The sequence below is a fragment of the Limanda limanda genome, chromosome 4 (assembly GCF_963576545.1).
Source record: "Limanda limanda chromosome 4, fLimLim1.1, whole genome shotgun sequence".
In the NCBI taxonomy this organism is placed as follows: domain Eukaryota; kingdom Metazoa; phylum Chordata; class Actinopteri; order Pleuronectiformes; family Pleuronectidae; genus Limanda; species Limanda limanda.
In genome coordinates this window covers 8,293,537-8,320,456 of record NC_083639.1, presented here as the reverse complement: position 1 = coordinate 8,320,456, position 26,920 = coordinate 8,293,537, and the positions used below count along the sequence as shown (strand labels likewise).

General features: G+C 42.6%; 1 protein-coding gene across 1 annotated transcript in view; it reads right to left on the bottom strand.

The window, feature by feature from the left end:
• erc2 (ELKS/RAB6-interacting/CAST family member 2) overlaps positions 1 to 22,200 on the bottom strand; it is a 29,966-nt gene extending 7,766 nt beyond the window's left edge. The window contains exons 1-9 of the mRNA XM_061069196.1: positions 21,520 to 22,200; positions 11,748 to 12,170; positions 11,398 to 11,472; positions 8,795 to 8,950; positions 7,897 to 8,064; positions 6,090 to 6,257; positions 4,482 to 4,619; positions 3,606 to 3,746; positions 3,255 to 3,395 (exon numbers count right to left, since the gene is read on the bottom strand). Of these exons, the coding sequence (XP_060925179.1) occupies positions 3,255 to 3,395; positions 3,606 to 3,746; positions 4,482 to 4,619; positions 6,090 to 6,257; positions 7,897 to 8,064; positions 8,795 to 8,950; positions 11,398 to 11,472; positions 11,748 to 12,170; positions 21,520 to 22,200 (2,091 nt within the window). The remainder of the gene's footprint in view (positions 1 to 3,254; positions 3,396 to 3,605; positions 3,747 to 4,481; positions 4,620 to 6,089; positions 6,258 to 7,896; positions 8,065 to 8,794; positions 8,951 to 11,397; positions 11,473 to 11,747; positions 12,171 to 21,519) is intronic.
• Between the last annotated feature and the right edge of the window lie 4,720 nt (positions 22,201 to 26,920).

Here is a 26,920-nt window from a genome sequence, read left to right as displayed (position 1 = left end):
ACTGTAGTCCATCAGTATCTCATAGTAACTACTCCATGTGCTCTCTCTCCCTCTCTTTCTGAATGAGTTAGATGATGTAGACAAAGGCATCATTACTGGTGCTGCTTCATTAGCTTTAACAGATTTGGCTACATTTAACAGCCCTTTGAGATTCCCAATAGCTTCACACACATGGTGAGGCCAGGGCTGCAATTCATTATAAGCAAATATTAACAAATCAGTGGCAATAAAATGCTAAATCACCATTCAGTCTCATTAGTTTGTCTGTCACACACTAATCAGAGCACTGCTGTCTGGTAAATAAGGACTAATCTTGATGCTGTGGTTGCAACAGTTTGTATTTCTCCATGATTTACATCACAGCGGCACACATCACCCTGGGGACAATATACGCAGCCACACACGTCAACACAGGTCGCAGGAGTGCAGGAGCTAAACAGTTACAGAGCCATCCACCAGAACACTGCAGTGACCTCCAACCATGGCCGATACAGAGCCTCGGCTATAACCGCACCACACTGAGACGAGAGAGAAGCGTTGGCAACACTGACAGTGACAACATGCAACACGGTCGACCAAGTCATGCAAACCCAACAGTGCTGCACAGTGTTTGCAATTGTCAGTCAAAAGAGAGGAGGTACAGAGGCAACAGAGACTAAGTGGGTCTGTCGGCCAATAGGATGTGCCGAATTTTCAGCTCGAGGAGGGATGTTAGGATTTTCCTTGTCGATTTTTCTGATTTGTTTTAGAGCCACAAATGATGTAAGAAGTGTATTAAAATATAGACGTAAAAGTTAGGCTCCATTGCTTTTATTGATTCATTATAGTTTAAAGAATGTGTGAAAACTACTGGATGGATTATTATGAAACGTGGGGAGAGTAAGTGGTTGGGTGATGGAAGAACACATTACAATTCGGTGGAATCCAGATCAGGGGGTTGGGCCAGGAAGTTTTCACCGTTTTCCTAGAGAATAATTCATTATTCTTGACAAAAAAATCAGTAGTATTTACTGCATTTATCCTGAAAAGCAATTTGTGTTATATTGGTTGCATGGAAAGTACCAAACAAAAAAAGTCTGATTGATTGGCTAAACTTCACACAGAATTTGATCAGTAATCTTAAAGCTAAATCAATTCTCCCGTAATAAATCAAAAATAATTTAGTCACAAAAGTTGTATTCCACAGTTTAAGAACCATGAGGCTAATTTTGTTTCTCATTCTGTGAATCTAGGTTTCAAATCACATGATAAACTGGGACGTTAACTCCAGGCCACGTCCGTTCACTTCCCTTTCTTTCACTTTGTGCCTTTGTGAAGAGGCTGATGCTGTATTTCTGTGCTTTGTATCTGAATATGCTCTGGGATTTCCTAATGTCACACAATGTCCCTGATGTGAGTCCACCCACTGAAGGTTTATTCAAAAGTTTAAACCAATTCAAACTGCTGTACTGTGTGCAGAAACCTTGTGCTCTTAGTGTGCAAGAAAAAGAAAGTGTTTAAACTGATCAAAGATAAACCAGCTACAGAACAACCACAGAGACAAATAACTGGATGTATTGTGAGCTTCCGACTAATCAATTAGAGTGAACTTTACAAACTGTACATGTAGCACCAGTTTCACCACGTGTCACACACACAAACAGTTGCAGAATGAGCACGTGACACAGGACTGGGAGTGCAGTATAAAGCCCATTGTACGAGCACAGTGCAATGGTCAACATGCGTCTGAGCGGGGCGGTGGGTGAAAGCAGGACCTGTGCTCGGGTCTAGCACGTTTCAAAGAAGTTTCCACGTGTCCTCATGCTTTCACTGTGTGCCTCACAGAGCTCAGGAGAAGGACTTACAGGATTGTTCATGTGACTGAATAGCTGCTCAGCTTGCTACATTGCCAACAGGGGGGGTTGAGGGAAGGAGGAGGAGGAGGAGGAGGGGACCCAGGAGAGTAAGTTAGTTGTTAGAATTGATCTTGAGCGAGAGGAGAGAACAGCAGGATCACACATGTTACAGCACATGTTGGACACAACAGTAACATCGGGGTAACAGCTCGCGTTGTTAAGGGTGACACAGACATGGACCAACGTAGAGGAACAGACACAGGGACAGACAGTCTGTGGATTATGGAGCAGGTGGAGGTGGTTTCACTGACTGTCTGCTTCCTGAAGGCACCTGACAAAGTGGTGCAGTCTGTTATAGCAGAGAAACCGTGATGGAGTCATTGTTCTAACACAACGCTTTTTATTTAAACCAGCTTCACATTCCTCGTTCAGTCCAGTTTGGAGCGATATCAACAGAATTTTCACTCTTTATTAAACTAAATTTAACTATTTATATGATCCCGTTCAGACCTGGTATTCACATCTGTCCTGAGAGATCTGATCACAAGTGGACAGCATTAGCCTGAACTGGGCACTGACCCCTTGTGATGAGTGCACTCAGGACGGATGTGAACTCATGTCTGCTTGATATCACACAGTCTTTTCTGATGAAGATGATTTGTTTTAATTCTTCAGTGTTTTCCTTTTTGAAAATAACTCACAGCTCTAGGCATTTTGAGTTCGAAAAATTCAAGTCTATAGATAACTACTTAATAGTCTCAAGCTAAATGGTCCCTGGACTCACAGTGAGATAATTCTCTTCTTCACAGTGGAGACGCTGCTCTGGATTTTTATCTACAGTTCAGTGGGATTAATGAGGCGCATCTCTACAGTCCACAGTCACTCAGGACAGAGCGGCTCTCCGACGCTCCGCCTCAGCTGAAGCATTCAACACAGAAAAAGGAAGTGGACTACAAGGTTCACACAGTGGCTGCTTTGGAGCTTTCAGTCACATCATAGGATCTTCTTCATTCAAGCATGCACTTGCTCGTATATTGTATCATGAAATTAACATGAAACATGACATTTTGGGATAAAATCGAATGCACCAGAAACAGACACAAGATCTTATGATGAAACTGTTTTTGTGATGGACCGTTGTGGCGACATTTTGGCTTTGGAATAACTTTTTGGATGAACTTGTTTTGTCCTTTTTTTTTGTCTTTTTTCACCTTGAATTTGAAGGTTGGATTTTTGTCTGACATATTCTCAATGTGAGCACACAAACGATTGAAATCGTTACTTTAGCTGATTGTTACATATAAATCTAACTGACTATGCAATTAGCTACTGGACAACAGGAGGCTATGGAAATATGCTGAATCTTAACACTAGACAACCATGTGAAATCGAGCTCAAAGCTTCAAAAAATGAACGTACCTTCTGCAACTGCGTCTCCAACTTACTACACTCCTCTTTTTTCTGCTCGATGGCGATCTCCAGTGATTTGAGCTTTGAATCCCTCTTGAGGCCAGAAGACGCAAGAGATGAAGCGTGGTCCTTCAGATCGATGAGATTGGACTGCAGAGGGAAAGACAGCACAGACAGACAGACAGGCTCAAACCAGGCAGGCCAGAAGTATAGACCACAGAGCCAGAGTCGTCGGCTTAAATGTCATACAAACGTTTATTGAGAGGAAGAAACAGGGGGTGCAGAGCAGCTTTTATAGAAAAGCTGAGTAGTTGTTAACAATATGTGTCCCAACATGCGACCATTTCTTAATGCACTGACCTCTTTGTCTGTTAACTCTATCTGCAGGCTGTTGACCTTCTCCTTTAGGTCCTTGTTCTCCTTCTTGTACGACTCCACCTCCTCCAGACGTTCTCTATCCTCTCTCTCTCTTTGGTCCTTTAAACGCTCTATAATCCTCTCCTAACACACACACACGCACACCCACGATTAAAAGTGTTTTGTATGACTGACTTGGTCACACTGACTGACCACATGTGGTTAGAGCAGCAGTAGCCAATCAGAGACAAGGATCAACCCTCTAACTGCATTTGAGTTGAACTTTTTTGGCCCTAATATTAGTTTTTGAATTCCTCAAATCTCTACAAGTAAATAAGACATGAAATAATATGTATGATAATAATAATCTGTGAGAAGATGAATACATTTCATTAGATTCAATGAAATACATTCTCTGTGCTGTCATTTGTAACAGATACGAAAGAAAAAATCATAAAGCCACAGAAGTGGAAACTAAACTGGAAGAAATCACATCTAATGCGACTCAATTCTGAATTAAAAATTCTGTTTTAGCGAACATTGTTTCTTACTCTCACAAACCAACTCAAGCTGGGATTAAGCTTCTCTTGGTGAGACGTAAACAAAAGTGCACAGGACCTCTGAAGCTCTCTTTATCTAAGAATATTTTAAAGAAGAAATGTGATCATCTATTCGGAAATCAGCGGGAAGAGTAAAAGTAACAATGGAACTTTTAGCAGTTAAATAAAAACAAGCCCTGACATCAAACTTTCTTCATCTCAGAGGAACAGAAACCTGCAATGAAGTGACCCTTGAATAGCGGAAAATATATGTTTTTACAGAAACGGGTACAATCTCAAACATGACTGAAATGCATCTTTGTGTCCTGCAGTCATGTACCTTCTCTGACAGCGCCTCCTCCAGGGTGGCCAAGGCAGTGTCTGTGTTACTGGAGTCGGTCTGCAGAGACTTGACCCTGTCCTTCAGGTTGCTCAGCTGCTTGTCTTTGTCCCGCAGCTGGTCCTGCAGATTCTCAATCTGAGGCACCACAGCGAAGAAGAGAAAGGCAAAAAAAAGGAACAAGCATGATGTCAAAACCAAAGTAGTATTTAAAGCTTGAATATCTCAGAAATGTCTTTGAGGATTTACATCCTCTACAGACACCGTCATGTTCATAGCCTTGAATGTACTCGGGCTTTACACACAAGCATTTTTCTATTTTAGGAAGAAATACAATCAGTCTTTGAAGAAAAATCTTAAGAGGTACAGCAGAATAAAAAGGAGAATTATATAGCAAAATATTGTGGTTCTTTAACAGGTTCAGAACTAGGGAATCAACTAGAATAGGCAGATTTTCTGTAATGCTCAATGTAGACATTATTGATCTCATTCCGTAAATTGCTGGGTCTTATTTCACTGTCTGTCAAAAAGGTTTTAGTTCTTGGCCTCAGTTTATTCTGACTGATCAGCTTGTCCCCTCTTTTATGATCGGTCAAGCACTCAGCGCATGTGTTGTCACAGCCTTTACCCTGAGGCTTCCCCTACAGCTGTCAACACAGCTGTAGTCACGGTAACAATGGTGTCAGTTTGAGTCAGAAGCAGAAATTGAACCTCAGGATAAACCTGCTGATAGACCAGTACCTCTGACATCGAGTGGAGAAGGACATATTTCACACGTGCTATGAAGATTGTGTAGTGTGAGTAACCTGTGAAATCTCTCTGAGGTAAAATTGTATGTAATAGGCACGTTTTTTCAACATTTTACGTTGATTTATCAGAAAATAATTTGTAGATATTGATGAAGAAATCAGACATCTTTAGGGGGTTGTTATTTATGAGTGTATGTGTATGTGTGCAATTTGGATAAAAACCCTCATGACAAACTAAAAGAAAGGAAAAAATACAAAAATCTAAACAAGGGTACTATACAGCTATTGTAAAAACTTACTGTGTGGATCTAATTCAAATGAATGTCATGCGAATGAGATAAACGAGAAACTAATCCAAATACAACATCGAATGAAAGACAAAAGACAAATGTTTTGAAATTAAGAGAGGTGACAAAGAGAGAGATAAAAGTGAAATGATAAGGGAGAGGAGGTGTGATAGAACAAGAGAGAAAATGCAAAGAGAATGGGTGAGCATGTCAGGGTGAGAGAGAGAGAGTAACACTCTGTGACTATTTATAGCACTCACGCACACACACACGCACACGCACACACACACACACACACACACACACACACACACACACACACACACACACACACAGTGAGGCAGAAATATCTTCTTGCTTGTCTTTCTATGGACACTTTCCCCCAGAGAGCGACAGAGACTCTCTCACTCTTAATGGAGAGTAACCACAGTGCTGTGTGTTTCACTGACTGGTTTAGTCCAGGGCACAAGAATATCTCACTCCCTTCATCATTTATTCTAAATGACCGACTAAACCTGCAAAATGAATAACGCAGAAATAACTGTGAGGTTTTCTTCAACTCCGACTCTCACCTTCTTCTGCAGGACATTGATCTTCCGCTCTTTGACCTCCAGCATGTCCTTCATGTCCCTGATTTCTCCAGCGAGAGTTCCCTTCTCCTCCGTCAGGTCCTGCAGCTGCTTGGTCTTCTTGTTCAGGAAGGACTCTTTCTCCTCCAGGCGCAGACGGAGAGCATCCACCTGAAGCACAACACAGCCACAAACACTCGAACCAAGTCCATACAGGGAGCCAACTTCAAATTTGACTCTAATAAAGAAAACTGCTTGACAAGAATTATTAAACATGACAAATTCTGAAAACCTCAAGTTGTTATGTACGACGGAGGACAGAGATTTCGAGAATAGAGTCGGAATATTTAGAGATAATCAAGTTCGACGTTTTTTAAAAGATAGAATAGTTCCTACTTTTTAAAATAGAGTTTTAATTTTACAAGAATAAAGTCGCAATATGAAAAGGAAAAAAGTTTTTTCATAAAATCCTCATAATTTCTTTCTTCAATATAGCTGCATTCATTAGAAGTCTTTTAAAGTTTTTTTTTTTTATTTTTACTTTATACGCTGCAGTAAGAACACAGGGACTGAGTATAAAGGCTCTTATATACTACTACGTGTCCGTTTCTCGGAGAGTTCTCAGCAGGGGGCAAAGACTCTTTTTGATTTTTACTTCTCCGTCAGTCTACGTCCGGAAAAAATTCACCGCCAAACCCATAGGTGGCGCAACGGAAGACGAGCTCAGAGAGGCCTACCCCATTTGGGAAGAAGAAGTCCACGTGTCTCTGTTGACATGTTAGCTTGCGTCCCACACACTGAACCATGGCAACTAACAGAACTAAATAAAGTGACACCCAGCGGGTCAAAATGCTGATGTAATCGTTTCTTAGCGCAGCGGTTCCCCGGTCTTGTTTCCGAACTGTGTTGCTGATTCCACAGCTTGAATCTGCTTGAGGCTACATGTAGCTAGAAGCTACACGGACCTAGCTCCCCCCAGCTTCCACACACAGTCAGCAGGGACTCCCGACACTAACTACTACTATCCAGTGTTTGCTTCTAACCTGACGGTATTATAGAAACAGTGTCATGATAGAAGTGGAATTAAAGTCGTGACGGCGGGTTCTTGCACTGTTACCACCGCAGTTAGCATGGTGGCTAGCCTAGCCCGCTAGCCTAGCCTGCTAGCGCCGTTTTGAAAGCTCGTTATAACCGTATGTGACTGTGCACACATGCCCTCAGTGCTCTAACGAGCCACCGTCAGCCGGACAACTCCGCTGGCTTAACACACACGTCACATTAATCGTAGAATCATAGTTGTGTTTGGGTTTGATGCTACATGGAAGTAAACAGGAAGTAAACAGGAAGTTTGAGGTCCGGAAATACGGAAATGACGCCATACGGAAATGATGTCGTTCGCGGACCAATCACAGCCAAGAGCGGTCCGTCGGGTCTCCAGCATGAAGACGGATAGTTAGAAAAATCAGACGTGTACGAAAAGCTGTACGAAGCATTCGGAGAGGGCGTTTCATGACGGATAGGGCGGTCTTATCTGTCCGTAATAGAAGAAACGGAGAGGCATAAATTGGCCTTTAATCAGTTGTTGTAAGTTTGTGATTATCAGACTCAGAATAACTGTTCATTTGCTGCTGCCCTGTGTCACAGTTCAGTTAGTTTGAAGTCTCCACACGGAATAAGAGCAGATGTGATATGAGAGTGATATGCATTGATAAGCCTCTGGTCTGCAGCAGGCCTCTCATTTGCTCCAACTGGTCCGGGAGGGTGAAACTGTTTGTGCGGTTGTGTATTGTTAGGTTGTGTATCAACAGACCTCTGTTTGCAGGATGGCAGCACGTTGCTCCTTGGCAGTGAGAGACTCTTTGAGCACCTCGATATGCTGTTTGCAGTCAGAGTTCTGGTTGTTGAGGGTCTCTAGTTTTGTCTGCAGCGCCAACAGCTCCGACTCCTTCTTCGACAGCTCCTGCTTCAGCTGGTCAATCTGCACGCCACATGGCAAACACACCCAATACATTAGCGTTGTATTGTTTCAGCATTGTGTGTGACAAAGAGAGAAAAACCTCCTTTCAGGCAGCGCAGCTTTTACACTATTTTCATCAACACGCTTTTTTCACTCATCAAAAATGCATTTGGGACTGACTCCCCTGCATTCATCATATATTATACATCTCTATTCATGATTGATGAAAAGGGGTCTAAAAATAGAAAAAACTAAAGTGTGCCTGGTCGGCTAATATGAGGAGCGGTATGTAAACACAAAGTCAAAGCTCCGGAGAGACGTACGAGCAACAGACGCTCACGCTTTCACATAAACTCTGACTTTATTTGCAGACGTACACGTTCGTTTTTGAACATTATGCACATCACCGCCGAATGTTGGCAGCAGACGAATAAAGAAATAAAATAAGATTTCGTACGTAATTAAGGAAATGTATTTTATTATGGCCCAGCATGCACTTGCTGATTTTGCCTGGTTTCTCCACACTGAGGCTTCCGGAAAAAACAGCAGAGACGCGTCTCAGATTGTTGCCAGCAAGACACTTTGCTAATGACACTAAAAGCAAAAGCAGCTAATTTAAGTTGCCTTTCAGCTTCACTTAGTATCCTGCTCCCTGCACCCAGCTTTCTGTAACTCCAGCATGTTTTTTCAGTCATACTTTCACCGGACCTGCACTTCTAGTTTAGCATGCATGATGCAAACGTGTGTTTACCTTGGACTTCATGAACTTTGAGTGGTTCTTGTAGACCTCCATCTGCTTGATCTCCTCCTCTCTGTCCTCTGTGTTCAGTAAGCCGTTCGCCTTCAGCATCTGGATCTCATCCTCCAGATCTCGGATGTTGCGCTCCAGAGAGGCAATTTTGGTGTCCTGCACACAAACACGCAGAGGAGACACACCTCAAAACGCTGACTGGCATGTGCACAACTTGCATGCTGCAGATGAACCTGAACTAGAGACGAGCGTCCCCGGACAAGCAGAAAGCCACAAGAGGAGATTGAGAGGATAGAGAGAGTGCAGAGTGAGTTAAAGAGAAGCTGGTGTAGCTGAGAGCAAACTGCAGCATCTGTCGCTGAAATCAGAATCTTTCTACCCAGCTCCTCGCAGCAGCACAGAGGATTAATCACCATCAGGAAATACTGAGCGCACATCCAGCACGGAGAGATTAGCCGGACCGGAGAGAAACGTGTGGAGGCAAAGGAAGAAAAGTAACAAGCTGTAGTTGCTTTCGCCGTAGTTGCTTGCCGATCAATGCAGAAACCAGTCTCTGGACGGCGACTACGAGGGCAGCTTTAGCTTCATGGCTTTTTAAATAAATAATACAACGTCTTTAAGATTAGCCATGGTCCATCTCCCTCTCCAGCAGAGCACAGAGCAATCTTTCTTCTTCCCGTCTCTCTCTCTCTCTGTCTCCCTCTCTCTCTTTTTGTGTCCCTCCTTCTCTCCACATAATGGCTCTGAACTTATGAACTTGTGGCCATTAGATGGGTCAGTCATCGCCATCGCCCCCACTGCAGAGGAGCCTGGGTAATGTGTCCTAGGGAGGAACGATGGACAACCAGAGGAGCATCTGAGGGTTTTAATCGTAAATGCGTGAGCGGTGTACATGTGCATGCGCTTCGCCCTGTCGCTGCATCTCATCTCTGTCTCCGTGTAACGAGACCAACGTCTGTGAACTAACATTGTTGCGATAGACACAAGACAGCGTACCTTCAAAAAGAGGGAGGTTTTTTATTCCGTCCACATGAAATCACTGGTACACCGACCTGCTCAGTAAACCTTGCTTTTTAGCTCTCTTTCCCTGTATCTGTGTCTCTCGTTCTGTCTCGCTGCATACTGGCCTTTCACTGTCATAAACAACCACACCTGTTTCCATGGTAGCAGCAGGGAGGCTATATGCTGTGCACTGTCTCTGGTGAGTGAGGAGCAGGAGAGGGCGGGAGGGATGTAGGGGAGGGATGGAGGGAGGGAGGGAGGGAGGGGATAAATTCATGCTTCCATCAGCACCAACAGAGCAGAGGGAGAGAGGAGAGGGGAGAGATGCAGGGTCTTCCTGCACAGCACAGGAGGAGGAGGAGGAGGAGGAGGAGGAGGCGGGTCTTCCCTTCCCTTGCTATGTATGCTACTGCAACAGGATCCCCGAACACAGATGTCACATGACCGCGTTGAGGGGGGGGGGGGGCTGAGGCCCGCCCCGGCCAAGTGAGTGGGGCTGTGTCAGCTCAGCGATGATGTCATGATTTATTTTGAGGAAGTGATGTCAGGCCTCTGCAGTGAGGCTGGGGGAGTCTACAGCGGCTTCACAGAGACATGCTGCTGAAGCCAGCTGCCGCACAACAAGTGCTGATCTGAACAGGCATATTATATATATTTACATAAGCCGTGGCAGTTGCTTACAGAGTTGAATATCAATGTGTTGAAAATTAAGATAAATAAATCACGTCTGATAATGGTGGTCGGGAATTGCAAACCATCATCTTAAAATGAATATGAATGTTTGTCCCAATATTTAAATGGCTTTTAAATCTCCCCTGAAGCTTCAAAGTTACATACAAAATATTACAATCATATTCTTACAGTATTTGCTTTGGAGTGATTTATTCAAATCCAAGATGCCATTTTAAGATCTGCACGATCGGATTACATCAAACAGAAAAGACAAAATATCATGTACTTAATTTAGCTGTAATTCAGCTCTGATATATTTTTGCGTCCTCAGAATCTTTACACATAGTTTCTGTACATGGAAAAGCTGCACAAAATTAGGTTGAAATGACAGATGCACAGTCTGTGATGTTTGAAGATAATCTGTAAAGTTAGACAATGTAATAATAAACACTAGATGTGTCATGAAACCAGTGTGTTGCAGCTTGGTGCGACTGACTTCTGTACCTGTTCGGTGATCAACATAAAAACCGAAATGTTCTAACAGTAAAATGTGTTCTTGTTCATGTTTACACAACTGCTTTGATACACTGTGTGTCAGTGTATGTGTGTGTGTGTGTGTGTGTGTGTCTGTGTGTGTGTGTGTGTCTGTGTGTGTGTGTGTGTGTGTGTGTATGTGTGTGTGTGTGACAGTGTTGACTATTGACTCAGCTGCTGCCGATCACAATGACAACAACAGACTGAGTGAAACATCAGTGAAGGCCTAAATTTAGAAACAAAGCAGTGAACTACAAGATCACATTCACATCAAACGTCATAAATGAAAATGATTGCAGATGGATAACAAACGTATTTATTATTAATTGAAGAAAACATATTTAACGATGATCTTTTCTTTTTCTGTTGAGTGCTGAATTTGATTAGATTCTTACTTTCATCTCGATGATGGTCTGCAGGGCCTTGGTTTTGCCTGGATCTTGATGAAGCTGATTTCTTCTGTGCAGTTCCTTATAGAGAAGACACAATGTTTGCAAAAATCTTTGTGTTTTAAGTTCATCTCAACACAAAACACTGCTGAGGTGCTCTGCAGTTTTCAGTTTGCTACAGTTTAAGCAGCAGAGTGGAGCATATGGATTTTGTTACAGGCAGTGTTGCCCTCTAGTGACTACAACATATAAAACAGTTTTATCTCTAACAGTGAATTCATCACAGTTGGCTCCAAAGGTCTGAGATGAGAAAGGTACATATATATCAACATAACTTAGGTCACATAATACAGTACCTCTCGTAGATGGATGTTCTCTTTCTCCTTCTGATCCAGAATGACCTCCAGGTGTCCCAGCTGGGCCTCTGCATCGGCAATCCGCCTAGCTCTCTCCTGCTCTTCCTCCTCGCACGCCCTGCCCGAGGGCAGCCCTTTGCTCTGCAGCATCTCCAGCAGCTTCTTGATGGACTCGTCTCTGGCACCCAGGGTCTGTTTCTGTGTCTCGATCCTCAGCTCCATCTCCTCCAGCGTCTTTCTCAGCAAGAAGAGCTCCTTGGCCTGCCGGTCGTGTTCTGCCTGCAGCCGACGGAAGTTCTCTTCTGTCAGCTCGATGGTGGTGAAGTGATCGGAGCGGCTGCGGTCCTCCTGCTGCAGCAGGTGGTTCAGGTCTCGCTGTGTGCGCAGCTCGTCCTGCAGAGCCTGGATGGTCATCTGGAGATGCTGATGGATACACACACACAAACATGCATGTATACAGATACACACACCAAGGTGCAATAATCATTGAAATCAATTTAAGGAATAAACACAAAAAGCTTCTCCTGATAATACTACACATGAACAACCTTTCCAAATGCTGTTTCACATGTTTCTGTGGGAAAATGCTACAGTGGGTTAAACATGGGGCAACACATGACTTACCTGAAGATACATTTACATGTAAAGAGACAGTTTACAACTGATATTGTCAATTGACTGAATTGTTTCTTTGGTATCAATGTGAAATAATAAATCCTTTTTATTATCCTGGAATGAAAAAGAAAATCTGAGTCCCCTGGCATTACAGTAAGAATTGAACTACTTACTGATAAAATATATTGATTATTGAAATAAACTACAGCTGTCAAACACATACACTTTTTAGTCTGCTGCTCTGTGCTCATAAAAATGAGCAGTGTCAACTTTCTAATCAAAGCAGAAGACCACCCTGCAGCACAGGACAGGTCTTTGTTCTCTAATAGGCTACAACATGAATATCGTGATTATACCGATACTTATGTCCAGAGGAGTTGGGAGCAGTCCACATTTCAATTGATTTGGTTACAGTTCAGAATTCAGGTATATTACGGTACTTTTTTCTGTACTTGGCTCACTCTGTAATACCAGAAAATCTAATTTCACCTCCTCTAGTAAAATAGATGAGTTAGCTAGCTCTGTGACCGACGTGAATCAGTGCAATGTTGTACGGACGTAATTCGATCAGTACCCTTAAAAGTGTTGAGTACACAGATACTGGATACAAATACTGTACAGATATTGTGCCGTTACCATTGGTGGAAGTGGACACTTCTTGGACGGTAAAACCAGAACCTACAATACACACACAGTAGAGAGGAGGTCATGTCCAGATAAAGTGAGCAGGTTTGTGAATCTGTGTGTGTCCGGAACAAAATAAAGCACAACACACACTATTTTTTCGAACATATTAAATTGTGTGTAGTTGTGTCGGTTCAGGGTTTAAGGAAACAGAGTTGGGACCAAGGGGCCAGTTTCTGTCAAAGACTGACTTGGGCTCAGTTTTCCTGTTGAAATGTTCATCTTGCAGAACTCTCCAGAGAAAAATAACAGATCAATCTATGTCCAGAAAATGGCTAAGTAAGGATTTAAAGGAGTGGAAAGAGTTTTTTACACTGAAATAACATTTACAGGCCGTCTGGGATTGATGGGTTTGGGATACAACAGGGAGAGGGAGCACCAGATTCGTCCGGTTCGAGATAATCAAACAAATTGATCCAGTTCCACATTGTTTGTGGGGAAACATGAGGGTTGACTGGACAAGGATACAGTGGCCGCGACATCTCACATAGGTGCATTCATGGAAAGCACGAATGCAAAAGCCACACAATGGAAACACAACCACAACCAACAGATGTTGACAATGAAACATGCAGAGTTATTAACTGGTCAAGTGAGCTGTTGTTTGTGAAGACCTGGACAAACCAATCTGCGCTTAAATTGAGATGTTTGTCTATTAGAGGTGTTACGGTACAGGTTCATTTGTTTTCTTTTTGCATGATCCCAGCACCTGTACTGTAACACATCAAATATACTAGCATCTCATTTAAAGCAGCAACTGACTTGTCCTGGTTTTCGCAATCAATTCCTCACTTGACCCAAACATCCATGACTTGGCCGCAGTAGGTTACTGCTCAATTCATGGTCAACATCCATTGTCACTCACTTCCGCTGTGGTTGTGAGTCCATTGTGTAGTTTTTGCATTGATGTTGAGGCTTTTGCAGTTGTGTTGTGGCGTCTGCGGTTCTGTCGTGGCTTTGGTTGTGTTGTGGCGTTGTTGCTTTTGCAGTTGTGTTTTGGCTTTTGCATTTGTGTTTTCCAATATTGAGCTTTTGTGAGGCGTCTCGGCCACCATACAACCACACTAAGGTGCTGAAAATCTTTGACTTCCTCTTGGGGGGTTTTAAGGGAATCATAGGAGAGGAGGCTGGTAAGGTACAAAGGGATTGCCAGGTGTCACGCCAAATACACGTCACCCTGAAGGTGACTCTATGTTGTGCACGCAGAACGTGGTGCAAACATAGGGACAAACCTTGGTTCGCCTGGCATCAAGCAGCTGCAGAGAATTGGCAGAATGAACAGAAAAAAACAAATGTATGGTAAAAACAGGGCATCAGAGCATGATGCAACAGCGATGGATGATGAGAGACACTTGAAAGTCTGTGTCTGTGTTCAGGCCTCGGTCAGTACATTTCATCCACAAGGGACCGTTGTCAAAGCAGACATGTTGGTTTGTTGCAGCAGGAGAAGCACATGTGGAATCAATACACTCAATAATGATCGTTTCCCATATGAGATCCAGGGTCTGGCTTCTGTCCCTACTTGCTGTCATGACTTCCTGGGACATAAGGTCGAACCGAGCCTCCGACAAGAAGGTTATGTTTTCATCAGGTGGCAGATCCAGGAGACTTTCGTTAACATTGCGAGACAGGGGTTCTTTCAACATTTTCCTTCATTCCTCAAACATAATAAATGGGTCTGGATGAGAAAGGTCCAGCATATTTAGGGGACTGATATATCAATTTAAACGTAGCTTCACAAGGGGACTGTTGGGCCTTAATGGAGGTATCCAGTCCTGTCTAGTGAACTAAAAGTGTTTCCCTTTTCTTGCAATGACGAGTCAAAATGTCTGCCATGAATAAAATCGATACACTTACAGACAAACTATGACTTTATCAAGATGACCTTTCCGGAGAGAGATGAATAAAAGGTTTGAAAAAACTTTAAAACAGCTCCAATCAATCACTGCAAGACCAGAAAATTAAGCGATAACCATAAATGATAAACCATTTATGTCATTTTTCAAGCGCCTCAAATGTGAATATTTTCTGGTGTTCTTTCTTGTGTGACTGTAAAAATGAATATTGTTGGGTTTGGATTGTTGGTCAAACATCTCTCTCCTATGGAGATTAGTAGTGTATCAATACTGAAACAGAACTCTGAATCCGTTTTTCATCCCTCTAACATTTTTTGCCCCACTTCCACAGTGCACAAGGCGTGATGCTGTCATGTGAAGCATGTGCTCTTCTGGCCATGAGAGGGCAGTGTTTGTGATAGCAGGGAGAGCTGATGAGTTTTCAGCTGACTGCGAGAAGCTGCCATCTTCAACAGTTTGTGTCACACTCCCTCATGTGAGTCACAAGCATTTGGTCCAACACAGAAGACGACTCACACAATTAACATTCACACTGAGTGACTCAGAGCGTAATCCTTTCATTTGCATGCACATGCCATCAATTACTCACACTTCCATAACTTACCAGGCCAGGATCTACACACAGTCCCAACGTAAAACGCATTCACTGTACAACAAGGCTTTCCCCTTTATGTAAGGCATTATCTTCATTAATGTATATGTGTAGATCAAAATAATTTAATATAGCCTTCCTGACTGGTTTCCTACAACATAATTTATACAGAAAAACAGTTATCAAGAAAAGATGACCATGTTGGAGCATAAATCCCTGAAAATATCGGCGTGCTGATAGCTGAGCCCTGACACTGCTCCCTCTCCCTTTTCATCAGTGCTTCATCCCTTTGCCCTGATCAATAGTCTGCTGTCTTGAATTTAAACTGCACGAGGCACTCCAATGATTTTCATTTGCATAATTGCACTGTGGGTAAAAGTGACTATATGGCCCAAATCCTCCTCTCATCCACAGCAAAACTCTAGTTCCTATGAGTCAGTCATGACTCAGCGGATACGAGCCGTGGTCCCCAAGCTTCTCTTCTGCTACATATCCTCAAAATGAGCTTTCAGAGGTTTCACGAGTCAAGGAGAGACGTCGTCTGTTGTGCAGAAACAAAATAACAATAAGCTAGGTATACTAACATTTACATAAATCACAGATCCAGCAACAAAACGGTTTCATAGTCTTCTGACATGTTTGCAGCCCTGTAAGCCTTAACTTATGCACAACAAAGCTCAGGAGCTACATGTTTAAAATCTTCACCATCATAGTCTGAAGTGATGTCATGTTAAAGTTTTAGCGTTTGGAAGACTGAGACACAAAGCTGGTGACATTCATTTCTTTTTTCAGGCACAGAGACAAGCAGTGTGCACCACCTGGTATATTGCATGTGTTATATTGTATATGTGTGTTAGAGAGAGTGGGTGTTCCAGATGGACAGCTCCAAACCACTGAGTCAGAGGAGCCGTTCGTGATCTCTGCTGTACGTCGTGACGGCTGACAATATGCAATTACACCCACAGCCATGCCAACAAACGCGGCCTTTATTCATCTGCACTCAGCTAAAAGAGAGTAAGAGAATGGTGTGAAGGCAGAAATCTGAGAGTCAGAGCAGCACAAAGAAGTAGCAAGATTCTAAATGATATTTTTACAGTAGTTTTCATTGTTCATCCCGGTTTTATATTTTATATTGCTGTTTATCATCTGAAAAGTATAGGACGTGTCTTGGCAGAAACTCCGAGCTTCTCTCATAGAACAGAACAGCCGACTGTAATAGTTGAACATAATTCAGCTTGATGAAGCCAAAGACCGGTCCCTATGCGTGGGCTTCCCTTCAATTACTCAGTGTCACTCACACACACACACAAACACACACACACACACGCACACACACACACACACGCACACGTACACACACACACACACACACACACACGCACACGCACACACACAGCCGCACACACAAACACACACACACACACACACACACACACACACACAGACGTGTCTCCACCTCCTCCCACTTTCTTAGTTGGAGGAAGTGGAGACACATTATCTCTATATACAGCCTATGCTCGCAATGCTGAATCACAAGTGACAAGTATAGACGTTGTCTTTCACATGAAATTATTATTTATTTAGATAAGACTATGAAATCATGTCTATAGAGACATCTGTGTCCCTGTACTGCGTTTACATACAATTCCAGAAAGTACAAGTTGCAGAGGGAATGTAGGGATTCAACGTCTTGCCCGCTTTTGTCACATAAAAGAAGAATATACTCTTCACCATTGGATTCATATGGATATTTCTTCTCTGTTGTCCCTGCTATGAATTAATCTAAAACTGTGCAGTTCTGGAGAAAAAGACACCAGTGGACTGGAACAAGTCTTATCCCCTTTGCTTTGTTCTTCCATTCTCCATTCCCATCTAAATCTTACCAGCCTTGCTCTCTGTAAATTACTCACTGGTCCTCATTTCATCTCAACAATATGACATGAAATGAGGAGAGGGACTCCTCATTTCTTCACCTCCATGTCCTCTGGTTGCAGCAGCAGCCATCTTATGTGCGTAGGATGAGGGGGTGGTTGCCACAGACAGGATCCACGGGCACTTTGATTGTTCACATGATACTTCCTGTGTCCATACGGGCTCACTATGACATTACTGAAAACATCAATACCTCTGCCCATCACGTACTGTATACACGACAGCTGGAACTTTGCGTGACTCTGACAAAACAGATCTAGACATCAACATTCTCCATTAAAGGTTGAAAAAACAATTCTAATACAATGTTCTTTTGGTCAAATTCAGAAAATATCTGCCAGCTGCCTGTTCTGTCTGTGCTCGGATGGAACAGCTTGTGGACCGGAATAGGAGCCGTGTCCATGAATAGGACAAGGGAAAGAAAACAAAATCAGGGAAGATGGGCAAAGGTGGTATTAGGAGTATGAGACATGTTGTTATCTATAGTAGAAGAGTTGTCAGCATCACAGTTTGCAGCTGTGCTGGCTCTGAGAAGCTGCCTCGTCCTCTCTGCAAGTGAGCTTTGCAGCAGCAACTTTGACACTTGTCTATACAATGTGCAGATAGATTTAAAGCCACCTAAATACACCACACAAGCACAGTAGGCTAGGTTCAATTTATTTGGATTAATACATAATTCGAAATTCTAAGACTGCTAATGTTAGCTAGGCTCAAAAAGTCCTCTCTTCTCTCACTGTGGTTAAGTTTGCTAATGTTTTCTCCAGGTGTGGTGTGGATGCTGTGTCAGTTAGTTGTCCTTAAGGTAATTCCATCTATAGACAGAGATGGACGACGCGACGACCATTTCCATCCACAACTACGAACTACAGGTAAAGGTGTAGATCTCTTTTGCTGTGAGTTCAAATATCAAGTCTTTTTGTAGAATAGTTCACTCTACCTTTGAAGTGTTCACCTCTCCCACACACAAAACAGACTGATGATGACTTAACCTCTGCACTCACAATTTTAACTGGCAAAACAACAAAGGGGGGAAAAAAACCTCTAATCACAAATGCAAACATTTCCATCAGCTCACCATCATTCGTCTGTAAAGACATATATTTAGATGTATATATTTTATTTTCTATTTAAAATTTTTGATATTCTATTTCATTGTTATTCTATTTTATTCTTTTTCATTCTATTTTATACTATTTCTATTTATTTTTTTTGGGTTGAAATTACTGAGCATTGCTTAAAGAGAGTGTGCGACCCAAACATTTCATTGACAGTGACTACTTCATGTTATCTCTGTTCATTTGACAATAAAAATCTTGAATCGGAATCTTGAATTAGTGCACACATACCGCAGACTGTACACATATCCACACAAACAAGCATCCTCATGCTCCCATATGCTGTACGCCCAACCCCCAGCCCTTTGGTGAGACCCAACAGTCCCGCTGTGTTCACATGTTCTCACTTTTACTGCTCATTGACGTGGAACAATCAGTAGCTTACAGTACAGACAAAGCGGAGTGATACGGGAAGCTCAGCCTCCATTTTGGGGGTTGCATTGATGAAGGCTGACTGGGTGGCTAAGCAGCAGTGGTCATGACTCAGTCAGACATGCTACGCTCTAGCTCACTCACTTGCCTCGAGCAGCTCCTGTCCAGCTTCAGCATGACAAGAAATTCAGCTGGAGTCAAACTGTTCTGTTTTATAACGACGCCAGCTACACAGTCTATAAAGGAGTTGGTATTTTGCTCACAGTGGAGACTGATACCTATATGGTTTCATTCTTTTCCGGAGACGTGGTATAAAAAAAATATCCGCATCATTTATTCCCAGATCCTTTTTTTTAATAAATAATGCATGGCATTTGCTCGGGCCAATAGAGGCCTCGGGCACCTGATGCAATTGTAAAGGGTGCTAGAAGACAGATGTAATGATGGGCCTGAAATTACTCCATTATTAATGAGACAATTTGCTCCTCAGTGAGCCTCTCAACCAGCCTGGTGGGTGTGACCAAACCACCCCACTGTAAGTGTATGCGCTTACGTAAAGATGCCTCATAGAGCCTGAAATCAAGAGAGAAAAGAGCATTTTCAGTTACAAGGCACAAACTCTCCTCTCTTTATAGTGAGCACAAAAGCCCACACTGCACAGCCTCACATCGTGCCGGACACATTCAGCTCCGACAGCGTGCGAAGCCAAGCTAAAAATATTCTTTACACAAAGAATCACTCTGAGTGGTTAATCGCACTGAACATAAGGGATAAGTGAAATGATGAATGGCTCTGGTCCTGTCAGTGGCAGCGCTGCCTTGGCTCGAACGGACTCTTTCTTCTCCACAACACTGACCTTATACATTTTCATGAATCATACAGATATAGAAAAAACTCACAGCACCGTTGGCTGCTCTTCGGGGATCGCCACCAGGTAAAATCATGGGATTGTGAGAGCTCGACATTGTTCCCTTTAGCGGAATGACACTACTTCAGGGACAAGCTGGGAAACTGAAGCCTCTTCAAACATAACAAGGCTAAAATCTATTCGGGGAACGTTCATACCCACAAACCCAGGCAGACGTGCACAGGGACAGGCGGGTCTCAATTAAGGGTCACACTAATGGTATCCTGCTATGACCTTGAACAGTAGAGTGACAGCGTCTGCCGCTTTGAGTAATGAGCGGCCTACTGGCTGCTCGGTGTCAGACAACGTAGCTCGACCCCGACGGACAGAGACACAGACCGGCACGAGACCACCACCAGCCTTTTCTCATTGCTCAAGGCTTCGTGCATTTTGCTGCATCATGCCACCACAGCCTGCCTCAAGAAACAGCTTCATCCAGCCGGTCGAGGAATACGCTGACCCATTCCACAATCTGTACATCGGTGTCTGTTGTGCACTTTTACTCGTAGCAGAAATTTCAAACTAAAACAAGAGATTTTTATGCAAACCTTTGGCTTATATTTGCTCTGATATACTGTACATTTCAAACATGGGTGAAAAATAATGTATTATTATTATTATTAAGTGGTGCTGCTATCAGTATAGAGTTTTTTTCTCTACACTGCCGCTAAGTGTTTCTCTATAATATGAAATGTAAGGTCTTACTATGTAAAGTGCCTTGAGGTAATATATGATGTGATTTGGTGCTATACATATCAATCAAACTGAATTGAATTGTCAATACCACATTTTCGGTCTGCTGATATTTTTTCCGACTTTTTTGTTGCATTAAAACTTAAATGAAGACAAATGAAGACGGAGAGAAATGGTCAATGTCTGAATAAGTAAAGGAAAGACAGTGGAGAGAGAGAGAGAGAGAGAGAGAGAGAGAGAGAGAGAGAGAGAGAGAGAGAGAGAGAGAGAGAGAGAGAGAGAGAGAGAGAGAGAGAGAGAGAGAGAGAGAGAGAGAGTATAAGACAGATATTGAGTGTTTAAGTGTCCTTGGCATTTGTCTCTGGGCCTTGTGCCCACTCTTGTCAGTAACTGATTTAACTGGGCCACGACTACACCCACACAGGAAAGCAAAAACCTTTCGACATCTTACTCTCTGTGAACAATCCGAAATAAAAAGTTAAAAAAATAGACGAAAATAAAGCGTTAATGTGGTCAAGCTGCAGAAATCTCTATTTCACGTGTTGGCAGTGTCATCATCTTTTCAATCAATAACTAAACAATTGAGAGTAGGTTTGTATTGAGGAGGAAATATGAAGGTTCATATAAGGCACAAGGCTCTGCATATTGGCACGTGTTTCAAAAAACAAGATTCGAGAAAACTATATTAAAGGGTTTTGTATTTCCTGTGGCTCAAGTGGTCTCTGACATTGATTCTGTGTCGGAGTTCTGTGCGAAGAGAGCGTGTGTTAAATATTCATGTGCACAAGGAACTCTCTCAAGAAAGGTTTCCACAATTACTGAAAAACATGACTGACTGCAGTAATTCTGTGAGCTGTCGGGCCGGAGATGACAGTGGTCTACTGCAGATAAGAGAACGGTGAAAGCAGAAAGAGACAACACTTAAAATCAAAAGATACAGAGAGGGAGGAAACCAGTGGCAGCTGAAATTGACTGCAGTAATGGATGGATTAGCTCAGAGTCTCACCTGGTTCTCCTCATGGGTCACTCTCATCTGCTCCTTCAGGATCGATGTGCGTGCAGCCTCCTCTTTCCTCATTATTCTCTCTTTCTTCAGCTCAGGACTCCAGAAGCTCTTGATGCTGTTGGTGGACGATCCCAACTTACTGTCCTTCAGGTCCAGCTCCCTGCGCAGCAGATCATTCTCCCTCTGCATCTCCCTGAACTGGGCCTGTATCTCCAGCAGGTCCCCACCACTGCTCCGCACCGCCTGCCTCAGCAGAGCAGAGGGCACCCCCTGGTGGTGGTGGTGATGGTGGGCGTGCAGCATGGAGAGGGAGCCCAGGTCACTGTAAGACAGAAGGTCAGCGTGGGGCAGCCCCACGGAAGCGATGTTGGGACTGCTGCCCATGGCTGTGACCCGACCCCCGTACATGGCCCGGCTGGTGGCGCGACCCAGAGTCATGGTGCCCTTGGGGTAAGTGGCAGTGGAGCCCACGCCCTCGTGGTCGCTAAGGTACATGGGCCCTGACGTGGCGTAGGCAGCGTTGAGGGACTGGATGTTCTCCATGGAGAGCGTCTTGCCCCCCGCACCACCCCCGCCCCCACTGTTGGCCCTCCGATGGCCCAGTCTGGGGGACCTTGGCAGGCGCGGGGACCGTGCGGGGCTGCTCTCTATATGGCCAACAGCTCTGGCACTGCCGTACATGTCCTGTGGATCGCCGGTGTAGCCACCAGAGGGTCCTCAACGGGGGCACGCTGAAATGAGAGTGCTCTCTGATCCACACATGGGAGACTTATTTCATGCCTTAAAAGTTGGAGCACATCAAAGTCAGATCTGAGGGAACAAGAGCGAAGCACCTGTTAAGACTCAGTAAAAAAAACGACATTCCCTTCAGAAAGAAGATTTGTCCTGTAAAATGTAACACAGTAAATGTATATATAGTTCTGTTTGCTTCCGGACTGTATTAGTCAACACTAGCAGCAAAATGTCATATTTTATGTCCCACATGAATTTCCCAGCATCATCCTGGATTTAACACTGACCAATATTTATCCAAACACCATTAATTCTGCTGATACAGTCGGGACAGAGAGAGCAGCTTTACAAACACAGGGTGCATCAGCTAAATAATGGACTAATTAAACACATGATACGCTCACTATGCAGTATATAACACATTTAACTGTTCTGATCAATGATGCCCAGCTCCTTCGGATAGGAGTAAATAAATACATTCATGCACTATTGAATTCATTAGATGCTGAAGAAACGGATCTATTTTAAATTAATCATCTGCAGAAACATACAGGTTTAATCATTAATATTCCATTTGATTGATTATTGGTTATTAAAAAGCACAGGGTAAACTGTAACAGTGAATACACAGCACTGTTGAACCAAGCAATGCAATTAAGACAATATATGTAACTCAGATCAATGAAAATAATTTATGACGGACAGTTAATGTAATTAGGCCCATTGCACTTGACATCAAGAAAACCTCTGCTGCATTGTATCGCAACACTTACAAATTAAAACAGACAATAGACTTTCAGTGATTACATTTCTTCTAGTGTTGAAATTCACAGTATGACTGTGCAGACGTCTGGGTGGAGTAAACATTTATACTGAGGTCATTCTTCGAACACAAAAAAAACATATTATATTTCGTACAGATCTTAAAAGGTAGGTAAGTTAATATTATATTAAGCCGTAATTTAAATTTAAACTGTGTAAAATTGTGGAGCTACTTCTGATTCAAAAAGAGAAAGGGATATGAGATGCTAAATTTTTTATGTGTAATTATGGCGCTGTCATTTCTTGCCACTTTATCACTATATATATTACAGAGTATATGATTTATTAAAGCTAGACAGTGCCATTATTAGACTATGGGCGATTTTTTAAAAAGAGAAAGATGTTTGACAACAAAAGTTGACTGTTTAAGTCACAAGACTTTGTGACTCTGCAGATGAATATTGGACCACGTGAGGGAATAAAATAGATTCTTCAATCAAAGTGAACTACGGTAGTTTCTCTCCTCTAGCTCTCAGGCCCAGTTGCCATGGTAACTATGTCTGGGCAAACACTGATAAAGCACCTCAGTAGCATAACTTTCCAAAAGGTAAAAGGAAAAATCCTGTAGAAAAGACCATGTGACGCAGGAGTAACAGTGTGACGAGAAAGTCTGGAGGCTTTATACGTGCTCTCTCTCTCTCTCTCCCTCTCTTATTGTCCCAAAGTTTTTAACTTTGTGTAAATTATTTTAGTTTTAAGTTGAGGGACAGATGAAATGGGGATTCATGCCACAGAGAAGAATGTGTTCACAGGTCTGCTCTCAGTGTAATGAAGACTTCTGGATCCTCATCTGTGAGGAACACTTTGCCAGGGGCGAATCACTGCAGCCTGGCAGAGGAGATCACATGGGACACTGTCATCAGTTCACCATATTAAGTAACAGGTGCCTAGAAATACAATGGGCCTCTAAATATAATTATAATTTCATATTTTATGTTTGATATGAAATAGCAGGACAAATCAGACTTGTACAGTGCGTGTCTTCAAGATTCTAAGTTCATGATGTAGCCTAAAAACAATAATCCCTCTGAGAGAGGCATGGCAAATGAATTTCAAATTTTTAATATGCAGACATTTGTAACAACAAACACTGCTGCTCTTATCATCAGTGGTCAGCAGATCTGTGAGGTCTGGCTCTGTCAGTGCTGTGTCTGCTCCAAAAGCAAAAGCCGCACTGGGCAGCACAAACAAAACAATATAATAAAGGATAACTTATTATTTATAGTATATATATTATATACATCTCGAAACCTGTCCTGGTTTTGAAAGCATTTGGGAATGTTTAATTTAAATTGATTTATACTCTTTTAAATTGTTTAACTCTTGTTTTTAGTCATTTTAAGCACCTTTGGGTCAGTTTTTGTTTGACTATGTTTGCCGTACTATATATGGATTCATCATTTTTTTAACTTCCTCCGTGTCACCACTGATTCACTAGTGATCCGGGCCGTGACTCTTCGGCTCCTGTGCTTCTTCCTCGCGTCATCTTTTATTCTCTTGAAACTTGAAGAACGGATTAAAGCTGGCAGTAGCTAGTAGTAGCTGCATTTGTTTCAAAAAAAATTGTGCCAAGTGTGCAGTGCTGGTGGACCAGTGATCTGGGACAGGTGCCATGTGACCAAAACATCCCCTGTGCAGGGAGATGTTTGCTGCATGTCCTCCTTCTCACCTCCGCATGTTTCCTGCAAATCTACACTGTCAGCTACTGTATCTATAACGATGGCTCATGACAGAAATATTTTCTGCTATATCAGGTCCAAGCTGTAATAAATTATTTTATAATCAGTTTTTCTGTCCATCCGGAGGCTACACTGCCACACAACCACATTTTACAGATTGATTTCCTTTTGTCTTGGAACATCAGGATGAAAACAATGAATTCATTGTAGTTTGAACAATTGCTTTGAATAAAGTCAGTGTCTTTCTTTATTTTTTTGATTCATTAATTAAACATTTATTCCTTTCAATGCCAGAAAATACTGAAAATGCCCAAGGTGCCTTTAAATTAAATCATATAATCACTATATATGTATTTAATTAAACATCAGAGAAAAAGCTGCAAATTCTTTCCTTTTTTAGAGCCAAGGTCAACATAAAATAGGTTCACTGTTTGATAAATGTAGTAAAATGTCTGTTGCTTCACTAATCCGTTATTATATCTTCAGCACTATCACAGTCGTCATCGATACGTTAAAGAAGTCGTCCGGAAATGTCTTATACACAGTTGTGTTCTACTCCCATTCATCTGACTTTTTAAGTAACATTAAAACGTTTTATTCTTCTGATTACACTGTTCTTTATCTACATTTCTTATATGCACTGAAGGATTTCACCACTGTATCAGATCCACAAAGCACTGCAGCACAATGCTGGCTGCCGGGCAGAAGGATGTGACCAACGTGTTGTAGGCTCTCTGCAGAAACAGTGATAATGTTGGAGAACCACAGGTTGTGCCAAATGAAGAGGTCAGTTACAGCACTTTATTCTACTCCCACTCTCTCCTGCAGTTCTTAGATAATCTGAGAGAAGGTGCAGTTAATGCATATTTTAACAGTAACCCACCCGCTGTAGGCTGTTATGTGTAGTTTTAAAGTGCGTTATTCTATAGAGGTATTGGGGGGTTGTAGCCCCTCCAGTCAAAACCAACCAGTTCAACCCACCCGACAGTCACAATGTAAACTGATTGAAAAAGTATTGACAATTTTAAAATATGATAAAATGGTGGTTTTCTCAATTTGATTTAATTTGCAGTACAAAGAAGGAATAACCTTGCTAACTCAGATTTCATTGTAGCTATTTGGCTACTAGCTGGGTGCTATTATCTGTCAAGTATGACATATAAATAGTGATTATATCTACGGAATATCAAGCATAAGAAATAGTAATTTAGAAGCTATCCGGAGTGTTTGACCTCAACCCTCGACCGGTGTTCAAGTTACGCCCTTCATAGTTTCTCACATATTTTTTCCCCCATGGGCCTTTTTTCAAATACTAACCTAAGCTGTTGCTGTGATTGATTTCTGAATAGTCACACTGCTGATGCTAGTCAGGTATTAATTACAGTAACCAGGCCCTGACAGGAAAAGCCAATACAGGCCCCAGAAGAAATGATCACTGGTAATTCAAAGAGCGGTGGTGTGGAAACAATGGATCCAGATGATGTGAGAAAGAGAAAGAACGATTTCACCACAGGCGTGGTTGAGTCTGTCAGTGGGGTCGAGGAGACATGAGTTCTCTATGAGGCACTCATGACATTTTGAGAGGCAGCAGCATGCCGGCATTTTCTTCTTCTGGAGTGGATAAAACCAAGGGTCTTTGGAGCGTCTGAGGTCAGAGCGCATGTCTGGAGCTGACAAAGAGGAGGTCTCTATAAATAGCCTTTACAATAGCTTGATAATGGAGAAATTTCATGTGAAAAGAAGGAGCCTGTTCTATATACCAGCCGGCTCAGTGCGGCACAGTGCCACTTGGGTAAGTGCAACACATGCAGCCTCCTCATCCTCATCTTGTATTCTACTACAGAGCCTCAACGCTCGCCCAAATGCCTCCCGCTGACTTCAGATGGTTGATTGGATGAGAAAAATGTAAATGTGCTGTTTTAAATGGCAATATCCAAAAAAGGGACACCAGGTTCTTGCTGGGGTTCAGGAACGTCCTCTGAATAAACGGGCAAAACACGTGAGACGCCCTGTACAGATCTGAATGACATGTGGGCACCTTGTTTAAATGGAAATATGTCCTTCAGTGTCTTCAGTGGGATGTGCAGGCAGAATCACATGTGATGCTGCAGAAGAAGGCACGACCGAGCACTTGACAGCTCGCAGGGCCTACATTTTCCTAGCGTGGT